The sequence below is a fragment of the Lissotriton helveticus genome, chromosome 2_1 (genome assembly GCF_964261635.1).
Source record: "Lissotriton helveticus chromosome 2_1, aLisHel1.1, whole genome shotgun sequence".
In the NCBI taxonomy this organism is placed as follows: Eukaryota; Metazoa; Chordata; class Amphibia; order Caudata; family Salamandridae; genus Lissotriton; species Lissotriton helveticus.
The window spans coordinates 26,307,826-26,320,656 of NC_136059.1; the positions used below are offsets into that span (position 1 = coordinate 26,307,826).

General features: G+C 46.6%; 1 protein-coding gene across 1 annotated transcript in view; it reads right to left on the reverse strand.

The window, feature by feature from the left end:
• The window catches only part of LOC144820040 (vomeronasal type-2 receptor 26-like), a 195,959-nt gene that overhangs the window by 1,119 nt on the left and 182,009 nt on the right, over positions 1–12,831 (reverse strand). The window contains exons 3-4 of the mRNA XM_078677695.1: positions 4,895–5,018; positions 1,774–2,623 (exon numbers count right to left, since the gene is read on the reverse strand). Coding sequence (XP_078533821.1) covers positions 1,774–2,623; positions 4,895–5,018 — 974 coding nt within the window. The remainder of the gene's footprint in view (positions 1–1,773; positions 2,624–4,894; positions 5,019–12,831) is intronic.

Sequence of the window (12,831 nt, forward strand, 5' to 3'; positions counted from 1 at the left end):
ACTGCTAGTAAAGTAACCTCCATACTATTCATTGCCCTAAAGCTGCCTGTGAAATATCTAAGAGATAATTCATCTCTAAATAGTCAACTAATTGTTTGTTAATCAACTTCTACAAAACCTTTGACAAGTAAGAAAGTTGGGAAATTGGTAAGTAGTTTGCAAGGTTAGAGCTATATCTGTTAGCAGCATCTAATGATTGATTGAAAAATTGTGTTAATTAGGGGCATATAATCGGTGTCAACCAAGAGAAGATAAAATGTGGGCATGGATCCAGCAATGATCCAGATTGTACTTCTGTCATTGCCTCCACTACTTGCTCTTCCTTTAAAGGGATAACGTTTCCTACGTGAGAAAGTACTTCAGAGTGGGGTTCCAAAGCTTCCCAGTTAATATCCTCCAGTGTTGATTGAATTTTAAATGTAGAGTACATTTGCAAAAATTTGTCAAAGAAAAAGTTACAAACTTTCTCACAGTCATCTTCCAAGGGAGTCAATGCTTGGGAAATTCCAGCCGGCTTGCAAAGTTCCTGTACTATTGTGAATAGCTATTTAGTTGACTTAGTCTTTTTGTCAATTCTCTCTAAAAAGTATGATTTCTTAGGGGCTTTGTGATACTTCTTTAGCTCCTCTTTGTAAGATAGCCTGTCACTGTTCTGTTTGTGTTTTCTTCATTTATGTTCCATCGATTTGCATTTCCATTTTAACAATCTGTTCTGGTGTGTACCTTTTTTTAGATGGTGATTTACTATTTAGTTTGTTTTCTTTCTTGGGGCACACTTATCCAATATGTTGGTTATTTGTAAGTTTAAAATCTCTACCTGTTTTTGGAGTGCCTTTAATTCAATTTATTATCCTAAAGAAAAGTGGGAAGCAAACAGATCTGGAGTTATAAAATTCCACAACCTTTTAACCCCTACTGTAATTTCACATCTTATTTGCAGGTTACAATATCCTGGAAATTTTGAGTATATACTGGTGTGTCTACAATGGGCCAACGCTTTGCTTGGAAGCTTCAAAAATTATTTTTTTAAAGAAAAGTTGCTATAAGGACAAACCCCTACGCTTGAGTTGACATGTGAACATAGGGTCAAGTCTTGGACTTTCAGAGTGCTTTGCATAGGATTCTAGTAAGGGCTCAGGTGATGTTTTTGTAGGGTTGCGTTGACTACTGGGGTGTCTGTAATACGCCACCAATTTTTTGAAGAAATAAAAACAATATGCATTCACCACCAGGGAGTTAGTCTTATCTCTGATGAATGGTAAGCCATTTGTACTGAACCATCATCTCTTGGAATGATATATACAATAGAATTAATCCTAAATTTAGACAGGTGAGCTATACCTGGGAAAATCTCAAACATTCTAGAAACAGAAATAAACTTAAATCACAGATAATAAATGTTTAAAAGAAATTGTAAAAGGGATACCTGAACAGGAAAGGATTGTACTTACCAAATGTAGAAGACACAGACAGACAATAACAGGTTAACAAGTTAATTTATTTTCGTTGTGCATGATTACTTGACAACACTTGTAACATACTTTTGTTGATAACTTTTAAATACATTATGAGCCTTTGTGCTGAACCCTTCACTATGTTTGGGATATGTGTGAATGATTCCCTTTGAAACACTAATACATATTCTAATGGGAAAAGATTGAAAAGCAGATGGTCTTCACCATATTCCATGTTGATCAGGTTATACATTCGATATTGTGATTATAAATTACTTCTGACTTCTAAATGCGTCTTTTGTTGATATCTGGTCTGAACAGAATGATGTAACACTTGGGAATGAATATACAGCCCAGCAGCCCAGCACTGGAAGCCAAGATGGCGAAGATCTCCACGGCCACCATGTATCGACCCTTAGTGCTAAGGTAGGCTGGAAGGAAGGACACCCAGACGCTGCAGAACACCAACATGCTGAATGTGATGAGCTTGGCCTCATTGAATCTATCAGGAAGGTTCCTGGCGAGGAAGGCCACAGTAAAGCTGGCAAAGGCTAGCAGACCCATGTAAGCAAGCATCCCATAGAAGGCAATGACAGAACCGTTGTCACACTGTAGGATCACCTTTCCAATTTCAGACTGAGTGTCGGTGGCTCGGTGAGGAGGATAAGTGAGCAGCCAAGTGAGACAAATTACTACTGCCCCCAGTGTGCACACGAGGACCATAGCAGCAGACACTTGAGATCCCAGCCATCTGCTTAACCTGCTACCTGGCTTGATGGCATTGAATGCAATTACAACAGTGATGGTTTTTACTAATACGCAAGACACAGCAACAGTGAAAATAATGCCAAATGCAGCTTGTTGGATCAAACATGTCAATCGGGCAGGGCGTCCAATGAATAGAAGAGAAGTGAGGAAGGCGAGCAGCAGAGATAGAAGGAGAACATAGCTGAGATCCTTGTTTTTGGCCTTCACTATTGGAGTATCCCGATATCTGAGAAAGACTCCCAACACACCAACCGTGGACATGGATAGTACAACAGATACAGATGCCAACACTGCTCCAAGGAAATCACCATAAGAGAGATAAACAATGGCTTTCTGGATACAACCATCCTTTCTATCAGTGGGCCACTGTCCCTCTGGGCATGTTGAACAATGTTCCATGTCTAAAATGTAAAACATAAGAAGAAAATAAAGTTAAAGATATAAATATTGCAAAATAGTTGATCAACATAACAAAGCACAAAGGAAACTGAACCTGACATTTGATAAGCAATGTTCCAAAAGTTTCCCCCTGAAACAGGTATAGCTGCTCTTAGACTATAAAGATACTATAGGATCAATACATCATACATTTAATGATTTATTTGTTTCTGCAGTTGTATATAGTACGAACTTTGACCCAAAGGTATCAGAGCACTTTACATGAGTATCAGTTGCGTTACAGATGGACAAAATAATTTTTGTTAGGCTGGGGAAGGTTAAGTGATTTGCCTAGAATCACAGGATGTTGAGCCTCACTGCCAAACCCGAACCCGGTTCCCCAGCTTCAAGGTCGACTGGTTTAGCAATATGGCCAAATCCTCTCCCATTTACTGTAGATAACATATCACTATCACCGCACAATCAATTATTGCAATTTGCTTTCGAAATTCTCAATGTAGACAATCTGGTGTTCAGTTTAGACAATCCATTTTCATGGACAATCCGAAGTGCATATGTTTAACAATGTGTTGATGTAAGATAGCGATAAATCATTGAATGCTGTTGTGTTACTGCAAGTCTTATTTCATACGTATCAGGTTTTCTATTGAGTAAGTCTTTTCATTCACAATGAAACTACTAACATAAATGATCAGTAGAGGACTTGGGACCAGATGTACTTAACATTTTGAGGTAGCAAACTGCCCAACTCATAGAATCAGACTGTAAAATGCATTTTTATATACAAACACCAAACTGTAATTGTACAGAGTCAGAATTTAGGTTTGCAATCAAGTATTTAGAAGGAGCTAATAATGATACTGACTCTCTGTGCTATGCATTAATGTCTTGCAACCGACTTCCAGTCGCAATACATTTAGGGCCAGATGTAGGTCGCCCAATACCGGTCGGTAATGGCTGAAATTACCGAAGTTCCGCCCTTACCGACCGGTATTTGGCATTTGGAATGTAGGTGGCATTTATGTAGGATTCGGTATTTTACTGAATCGGTAATTTAAGGAATCAGTAAATTACCGAATTCTTAACATACCGATTCGGTAAATTACTGAATCCGTAATGTAGAGGGCACTCAAGTGAGTGCATTCCGCAATTAAGGATTCGTTATTTACCACCAACTAAAAGTTGGTGGTAAATAACGAAAACCTTTGAAAAAGCTATTTTTTGTTTTTCCAACACTGCAATTTGGCAGACATACTTATGTGTGCCACATGTGCACCCATGCACTATTCAGGGGTGCAACAGGGTGTCAACACCCTGCCACCCTTGAATGTGTTCCCCATTTTACAAAATCGGTATTTACCGATTTGGTAATTCACATTCATTCCTATGGGCCTCGAATGAATGGGAATTACCGATTCGGTAAATACAGAAGTTTACCGAATCGGTAAAATTTACCATAAAAATTACCTACATACTATTTACCTATTCTTAAATACCAAATCGGTAAAATTCGGTATTTAAGAATCGGTAAATAGTATTTACCTACATCTGGCCCTTAGTTTTTATCACCTCCCTAAAATAGGAAGGAGTTCCCAGTGGATCGCTTCCCCTTTGAGAATGTAAAAACATTTATTTTTTAAGAGGAGGCACAGGAGCACTGCCTACTTCAAAAAAATGAAGGGTATACATTTATTGTTTTCTTTCGGAATGCATCCCATTTTCTTTTAGGAAAACATTATATATGTATTTATATTTTAAAGGTTGTTTTATTTAAAAATAATTACGAATATAGAGGTTTACTGTCCCCAGGAGACCTCATCTCTGTCATGGCTCTCATTTCTAATGGGTCGAAACCCTGAACTACCTCATTAATATTCATGAAGTAGGTTGATTTGTGACCCACTAGGAATTACTAATGTAAAAATAAAAAAGTAATTCATGTGGAATGGCAATTTCCTAATTGGGATTCTGAGAAAAACCCTATTGATACGGCACGCTCCCGCTGTCTTCATCTCACGCAACCCAGTGCAGTATTTTTGTCTGCTGCACTGTGTTGCGTGGGAATTTGGTAAATAGACCCTTAGGTCTCTTAATTCTCAAATGTTTACAAGAATGGAGTGCCATAGAAGATGTCTGTGATATTAAACATTGCTACCAGATTTGGCACTTAGGTTATATTTGTCTTACACTTGTCAGCCTTATATAGCATCAGTGCTATTGCAGTAATCAGACATAAAACAGACAACAGTATACATTTTAATTGCTTCTTTCACCTGTTCTATTTGAAAACTCCCCTTCTGCACAGGGCACACAGTAGAAGCAACAGATGGGCTTCCCTTCTATAGGAGCTTTACGGTACCCTGGAAGGCAACTCTCACTGCAGACTGAGCGGGGAATCTGTAACAAAACAAGTGAAGGACAAGAAACACTGCTGAGAAAGAGTGTGAGATCTAAACCAAATCACTCCAGTAGAACAAGAAGGGAAACACAGTCACCAACTGATCAAATAGATCTTTGTTACAATCATCAGCTCACAGTGTAGATCTAACAGGATATATTCAGGGCCTAAGACAGCAGCGGTGCATCTAGGTTCAAGAACAAGCTCTTTGATGGGATTTAAATGAGGCCAGAGGTTCCTTTCACAGAGGATTTAACACTAAACATAAAGTAGGTTACAAGTGACCTGCCCTCAGGACACCCCCGCGCCGCACGGCCACCAGCTGCTGCGTGTGCGGTCCTCCCCCGCTGCTGCCCTCAGCCTCGCTGAGCCCGCCCCGACCACCCCGCCCCCCGCCGCTGCTTTCGTGATCGTGATTGACTTGTGTGTTTTATTTCGTATTTTACTTCCCACTGTACTGTTCCCCGTATTGTAGTGTAATCTGCCTGTTTCCCTTTGCTTTGCTCCGTGCCGTTTCCCTCTCTGTCCCTGCACCCCCCGCCCCGCTCCCCGCTCCCCGCTTCCCGCCGCCTGCGTGCGGCCATGCCCTCTTTTCTTTCTGTGCCCTCCCCGCTCCCGCCTCCCAGCTGCTCCTCCCTCCCTCACACTTGGCCATAAATGGCGACCGTGCGGCGCAGGTGAGTGTGACCTGCCCTCAGGACACCCCCGCGCCGCACAGCCACCAGTTGCTGCGTGTGCGGTCCTCCCCCGCTGCTGCCCTCAGCCTCGCTGAGCCCGCCCCGACGACCCCGCCCCCCGCCGCTGCTTTCGTCATCGTGATTGACTTGTGTGTTTTATTTCGTATTTTACTTCCCACTGTACTGTTCCCCATATTGTAGTGTAATTTGCCTGTTTCCCTTTGCTTTGCTCCGTGCCGTTTCCCTCTCTGTCCCTGCGCCACCTGCTCCGCTCCCCGCTTCCCGCCGCCTGCGTGCGGCCACGCCCCCTTTTCTTTCTGTGCCCTCCCCGTTCCCGCCTCCCAGCTGCTCCTCCCTCCGTCACACTTGGCCATAAATGGCGACCGTGCGGCGCAGGTGAGTGTGACCTGCCCTCAGGACACCCCCGTGCCGCATGGCCACAAGCTGCTGTGTGTGCGGTCCTCCCCAGCTGCTGCCCTCAGCCTCGCTGAGCCCGCCCCAACGACCCCGCCCCCCGCCGCTGCTTTCGTGATCGTGATTGACTTGTGTGTTTTATTTTGTATTTTACTTCCCACTGTACTTTTCCCCGTATTGTAGTGTAATTTGCCTGTTTCCCTTTGCTTTGCTCCGTGCCGTTTCCCTCTCTGTCCCTGCGCCCCGCTCCCCGCTTCCCGCCGCCTGCGTGCGGCCACGCCCCCTTTTCTTTCTGTGCCCTCCCCGCTCCCGCCTCCCAGCTGCTCCTCCCTCCCTCACACTTCGCCATAAATGGCGACCGTGCGTACGCGCAGCGGTGACGCGCAGCGGGCGCGCCAAAGTTAAGCCCGTCTGCGCCCATCGGCGCCTGGACCGCGCCCAGTGCCAGGACCCCTGGCCCCCACTGACGGAAAACGACCCGACTGTCCTATGGCGCCACCGAACTCATCGCACTCAACACCGGCGGGATCCCTGCCGAGCCACTCCGAGGCGCACCCATGGACCCTTCAGCTGCCAGTCCTGCAAGTTCTCCTGCATCCGGACCTACACCGCACCCACCAAGCCGAGAACCAGCAGCAACCACCTCAAGTGCATCCTGCTCAACACCCGCTCCGTCCACAGACACGCCGTCGAGCTTTGGAACCTCCTCGACACAACATCACCAGACGTCGCCTTCCTCACGGAAACATGGATGAACGCCTCCTCAGCGCCCGACATCGCCATCCCAGACGGAGGGACCGCGGCAACCAGACCGGAGGAGGCATCGCTATCATCCACAGGAACACCATCCGCGTCACGAGCAACTCCGAGGGCACGCTCACAGCCGCCGAACACCTGCACTTCCAGAACCACACCGACCCCAAGACCACCCTCAGAGGCACCCTCATCTACAGACCCCCGGGAACATGCACACAATTCAGCGAAGAGATCGCCGACTTCATCAGCCCGCACGCTCTCCCCTCCGCTGACTACATCCTCCTCGGGGACCTCAACTTCCACCTGGAGAACAACAACGACCGCAACACCACCACCCTGCTGGACAACCTCGCCACCCTCGGTCTCAAGCAGCTGATGACCACCCCCACCCACTACGTCGGACACACACTCGACCCTGTCTTCTCCTCCAGCAAGGACATCTCCTTCAGCCACGCCACCGGACTCCACTGGACGGACCACAGTTGCGTCCACTTCAGCTACAAAAAGAACACGACTCACCACCACCAGCAACAGGTTGCACGCAGAAGATGGAACAAGATCACAGCCGACCAGCTCACCGCCTCCCTGAGCCAGGACCCACCCGCAAGCTCAGCGAACCCCACCCAGGCCGCCAACAACCTCACGAAGTGGATCAGCAACTGCGCAGACGACCTCGCCCCACTGAGGACTCCACCCAGCAGACCCGGCAGCAAGAAAGCACCATAGTTCACCGAGGAACTCAAGAGCTCCAAAAGGAACTGCTGAGCCCTCGAGAGAGCCTGGCGCAGAGACCCAACACCAGATAACATGACCACGCTCAAGCTCGCCACTCGAAAACACCACCAACTGATCCACACCACCAAGAAAACCACATTCAAGGAACGACTGGACAACAACACCCACAACAGCAAGGAACTCTTCAACATCGTCAAAGAGCTCTCCAACCCCAGCGCCGGAACCACCGACATCACCCCATCACAAGACCTCTGCAACTCCCTCGCCTCCTACTTCCACAACAAGATCGTGGACATACACAACAGCTTCAGCACAGAGCCGACGCACCCCACGACAGCACCTGCACCCCCCACCGCCACCCTCCGCGCCTAGACCCAGATCAACACCGAGGAAACCCTACGCACGATGAACTCCATCCACTCCGAATCCCCAACCGACCCCTGCCCTCACCACGTCTTCAACAAGGCCGACTCCGTCATCGCACCCCACCTGCGGGACATCATCAACACCTCCTTCGACACAGCAACCTTCCCGGAGAGCTGGAAGCATGCCGAACTCAGCGCTCTACTGAAGAAACCATCAGCGGACCCCACCGAAATCAAAAACTACCGCCCCATCTCGCTCCTACCGTTTCCGGCCAAAGTCATCGAGAAGACCGTCAACAAGCAGCTGGCCGCCTTCCTCGAGACGAATGGATCCCTCCACCACTCGCAGTCCGGCTTCCGGGCCAACCACAGCACCGAGACCGCCCTCATCGCCGCCACCGATGACATCCGAGCCCTGCTCGACAACGGGGAAACAGCGGCCCTCATCCTCCTGGACCTCTCCGCGGCTTTCGACTGTCTGCCACCGCACCCTAGAGCAGCGCCTCAGCAACACCGGAATCCAAGAGAAGGCACTAGAGTGGATCACCTCCTTCCTCGCCGGAAGGACTCAGAGAGTCCGCCTCCCCCCTTCAGATCAGAAGCCACCGAAGTCATCTGCGGCGTTCCTCAAGGCTCCTCGCTCAGCCCCACCCTCTTCAATGTCTAGATGAGCCCCCTTGTGGCCATCGCACGCCAACACAACCTCAACATCATCTCTTACGCCGCCGACGACATCCAGCTGATCCTCTCCCTCACCAACGACGCCGCCAGAGCCAGCCTAGAGGGGGATGAAAGACGTAGCCGAGTGGATGAAGAACAGCCGCCTGAAACTGAACTCAGACAAGACGGAAGTCCTCATCCTGGGATCTTCGCCCTCCGCCTGGGACGACTCCTGGTGGCCCCCCGCCCTGGGCAGCGCACCCAAACCAACAGACCAGGCACGCAACCTGGGCTTCATCCTGGACTCCTCCCTCTCCATGACCAGACAAGTCAACGCCGTCTCCTCATCGTGCTTCAACATCCTGCGCATGCTACGTAAGATCTTCCAGTGGATCCCCACCAAAACCAGGAAGACGGTCACCCAGGCCCTCGTCACCAGCCGACTGGACTACGGCAACTCCCTCTACGCCGGAACCACTGCCAGACTCCAGAAGAGACTCCAGCGAATCCAGAACGCCTCAGCAAGACTCGTCCTGGACATCCCCCGACACAGCCACATCTCCTGACACCTGAGAGACCTGCACTGGCTCCCGGTCAACAAGAGAATCATGTTCTGACTCCTCACCCACGCACACAAAGCCCTACACAACCAAGGCCCAGGATACCTCAACAGCCGCCTCAACTTCTACACTCCCAAGCGCCAGCTTCGATCAACGAACCACGCCCTCGCCACCGTCCCCCGCATCCGAAGAGCCACCACAGGAGGAAGATCCTTCTCCTACCTCGCCGCCAAGACGTGGAACTCCCTCCCGACCCACCTCGGCCTGACCCAAGACCACCTCGCCTTCAGGAAGCAGCTCAAGACCTGGCTGTTCGAGCAGTAGCGAACCCCCCCCCCCCCTCCCCAAGCGCCTTGAGACCCTCCGGGTGAGTAGCGCGCTATATAAATGCTGTGATTGATTGATTGAAGAGGATAACAGACTCAAAAATAAATGCATACTTAAAAGGGTACTTTTTTGTATGAATCCCATGGGCATAGATGCTAAGTTATTCACTGAACAATTAGTTGGAACCCATCGGATTTCTACTAGGGGTCAATGCTGATGGTTGTTCTTCGGCTATAGAAAACTTTCATTGGAAGAATAATTTGACAAAGAATGAAAATTGATTCAACCTTAGAGTCATCCATTGGATTCGCGGTGAGCAATCAATGGTAACTAAGAGCTTGCGGCCTCATATACAAGGGATTAACACAGCACGGTGCTGCAACCCATTTGGCTGCTCCTTTGCTGCGTTATTTCTGAAGCACAGGGATGCATCACATCGGAAACACTATGACAGATCCCTTTGCTCTCCCCTGCGCTAGTGCACAATGTGCTGCCGTGCACTGACGAGGGCACCATTGCAGCTTAGGGCAAGAGTACCTGCATTGAGGGTAATGATTGTATATGTGCAAGAAGGTGTCCCTTCCAGCACATGAACAATCTGAATTCACGTTTTTAAATGTTGATGTGTGCTGCTTAATGCAGTACACAGATAAATTGAAAAACATCATTTTTTTAATGATTGTTTATGTGAGGAACAGCGCCTTCCTGCACATAAACAATCACAAGTGGTGATTTCTTCGTTCTATGTGTGCCGCAGAATGCAGCATGCATTGAAAAAGGAAAAAACACGGAAAAATGAAAACATATCTCCTCCCTAAGCCTCCCCTGGGGAGGAACAGCACTCTGAAGCATTTCCAGGTTTCTGAACTCTCATAAATTTGGAAATGTTGCAGAAGCCATGGGTGTTACATCCAAACACCCCCAGCAACACCCATGGCATGCCCCTTTCACGCAGTGTTGTGTGTAAAGGGGCCATATTTATAAGGGAGCAAAAAGTAGCACAGGGTGGCTTTACGTGTCCTTGTAAATATGAGGCAGCAGGTTGCGCCACAGGTGAGCCACAAAAATTGATGCACTGGCAGCACAAGGGGCTTGTAAATAAGCCCCTTCATGTTTAAAGATTCCGAGTGAGAAATCGTAAATTGTGACTAATAATGATTTGCAATTGCAAGTTCCTATTTTCAATGTAGTAAAATGAATGCAGTAAAAGTAAAAGTGGTTGCAATTTGAACTCCAACTTCAACAGAACACTTTGGTATTTTGAGAACCTACCTATGTACTAATATGTCAGTTTACAAAATAAAGAATTGTATTGATTCACAATTTGACGTCTCTCATCAAAATTCATGAGTTAGTTTGCAAATTGTGGCCACAATCAGGGTGACAGTGATCTGCTGGGGTCAGCAGACAACAATGTCTGTGATTAATTTTAGATAAAGCAATATTTTTTTGTAAATTTAGTCCACTTCCTTAAATGAAAACAGGATGCATTGAAAAAAATTAAAAGTTACACAAACATATCTTCTAAAAAAGTTTGTCCACGTTCACAATCAAGTAGGAGAACCCTCCCTTAATGGTTCACCACTCCTTTTAGACGGTGGTAAAATGTTTTGTGATGGGATTTTGGTTCAAATGAGGAGGGATGTCTAACCTGTGAACAAGACGGGGCACATACATACATTGCCCTCCGGTAAAGGGGAGTTAGATCAACATGTAGGAGATTCTTGGCAGAGCACACACACCCTAGGCAACCAGATTAGGGAAGGCATAGTAGGAGTTCACTATACTTAGTACTTATATGCCAGCATTTACATACAATTTTATCACAATGGTGGAATTTTCTTAACCGTCCTTATAATTCTAATTACTTTTACCTGCTTTTGTCTATTAATCAGTGCAGCACATATACAATGGTTCAATACATATTGAAAATGCCCCATTGCATCTTTCTTGTATATCTCTCTGAGAACAAACTAGTGACTGAGCAAAAAAGGTCATTCAGCTGAAACCTGATTCCTGGGAGTGATCTGGGTTGTCAGGTTTTGAGGTTGCCCAAGCCATTTGCCATCAATAAAGGTTAGGTGGCTTATGGTGGAATTCTAAACTATCTGGTCTCTAGGACAACATGAGGGGGTGGATGGACCCAGTCTGGCACCAACTCCAATGTTTTTGCACCCCCAAAAAATGCACAGTTCCTATTAGAAAACTGAAAAACTTATGACATGACTTAAGGGCAACTTATCCTGAGTGATGCTCAGAATCAGTCTTGTACCAATCCAAAATTGTGTTTGAGAAAGTATAAGTTGTACAACATGGTGCTGCCACTGTTCTAGGTTGGGTTATTATTTAAGGGTTTGCTGAGTAATTTTCTTTTGTGTACATAGGGTCCCCATTTCACCTACTAACGGGAAATGTTCTTGGGGTAAGGGAAACTATCCTCCTCAGCTGAGTAGGTAAACACTATGTATTGGCTGGAGACTGTTCAAAATTGAACCTTTCAAAGGATTTCCACATATTCAAATGTCAAAGACCGAAGATCAACCAATACGAATATCATCAAACTGCAGACATGCAGTTACACAAATGGTGTTGCAACGTGGTTTGGAGATGTTACGTTCATGGTTGAGGCACACAATGCATTCAGAGCTGAGGTATTCCTTGCATGGGTTCAGGAGCCCTTGGTTAACGCTGGAATATATGAAGTTACAAATCAAACTTTTACAACACATGCTTTTGCAATGCAGGTTTTTACATCTCAATAAAATTACATTGCATGATTTTACAACGCATGCCATTACAACACATTTTTAAAAACGACCATTACAACACATTCCATTATAATTCATACCATTATAACGCATACCATTACAACACATAATACTTTTAGGGAAAAAGTAGGGTAAGTGTTGGATAGTGTAGGGGTCAAAATGTCTATTCCCACTCCCGTGACTGCAACAGTAGGGAAGTGTTGGATAGCGTAGGGATAAAAATTATTATTCCAACTCCAGTGAGAGCAACAATAAGGAAAGTTTAGATAGCATAGGGGTAAAAATGTATATTCCCATCCACCCCAAAACACATACCAACCCTAACATTACTTACCTTGTAATGCGTTGTAATGGCATGCGTTGAAATGGCATGTGTTGCAGTGACTTGCGTTGCAATGGCATGCGATGTAAAAGCAGTTACGTTGTTATAGTTGCATTGTAAAGGCAGTGCGTTGTAATGGATATTTCCCTTCACGCTGTTGTGCGAAACGGGACAAAGGACAAGGAATTCCATCCCCTCTGACCAGTCCCTCCTCTGAGAGGAGTCCCT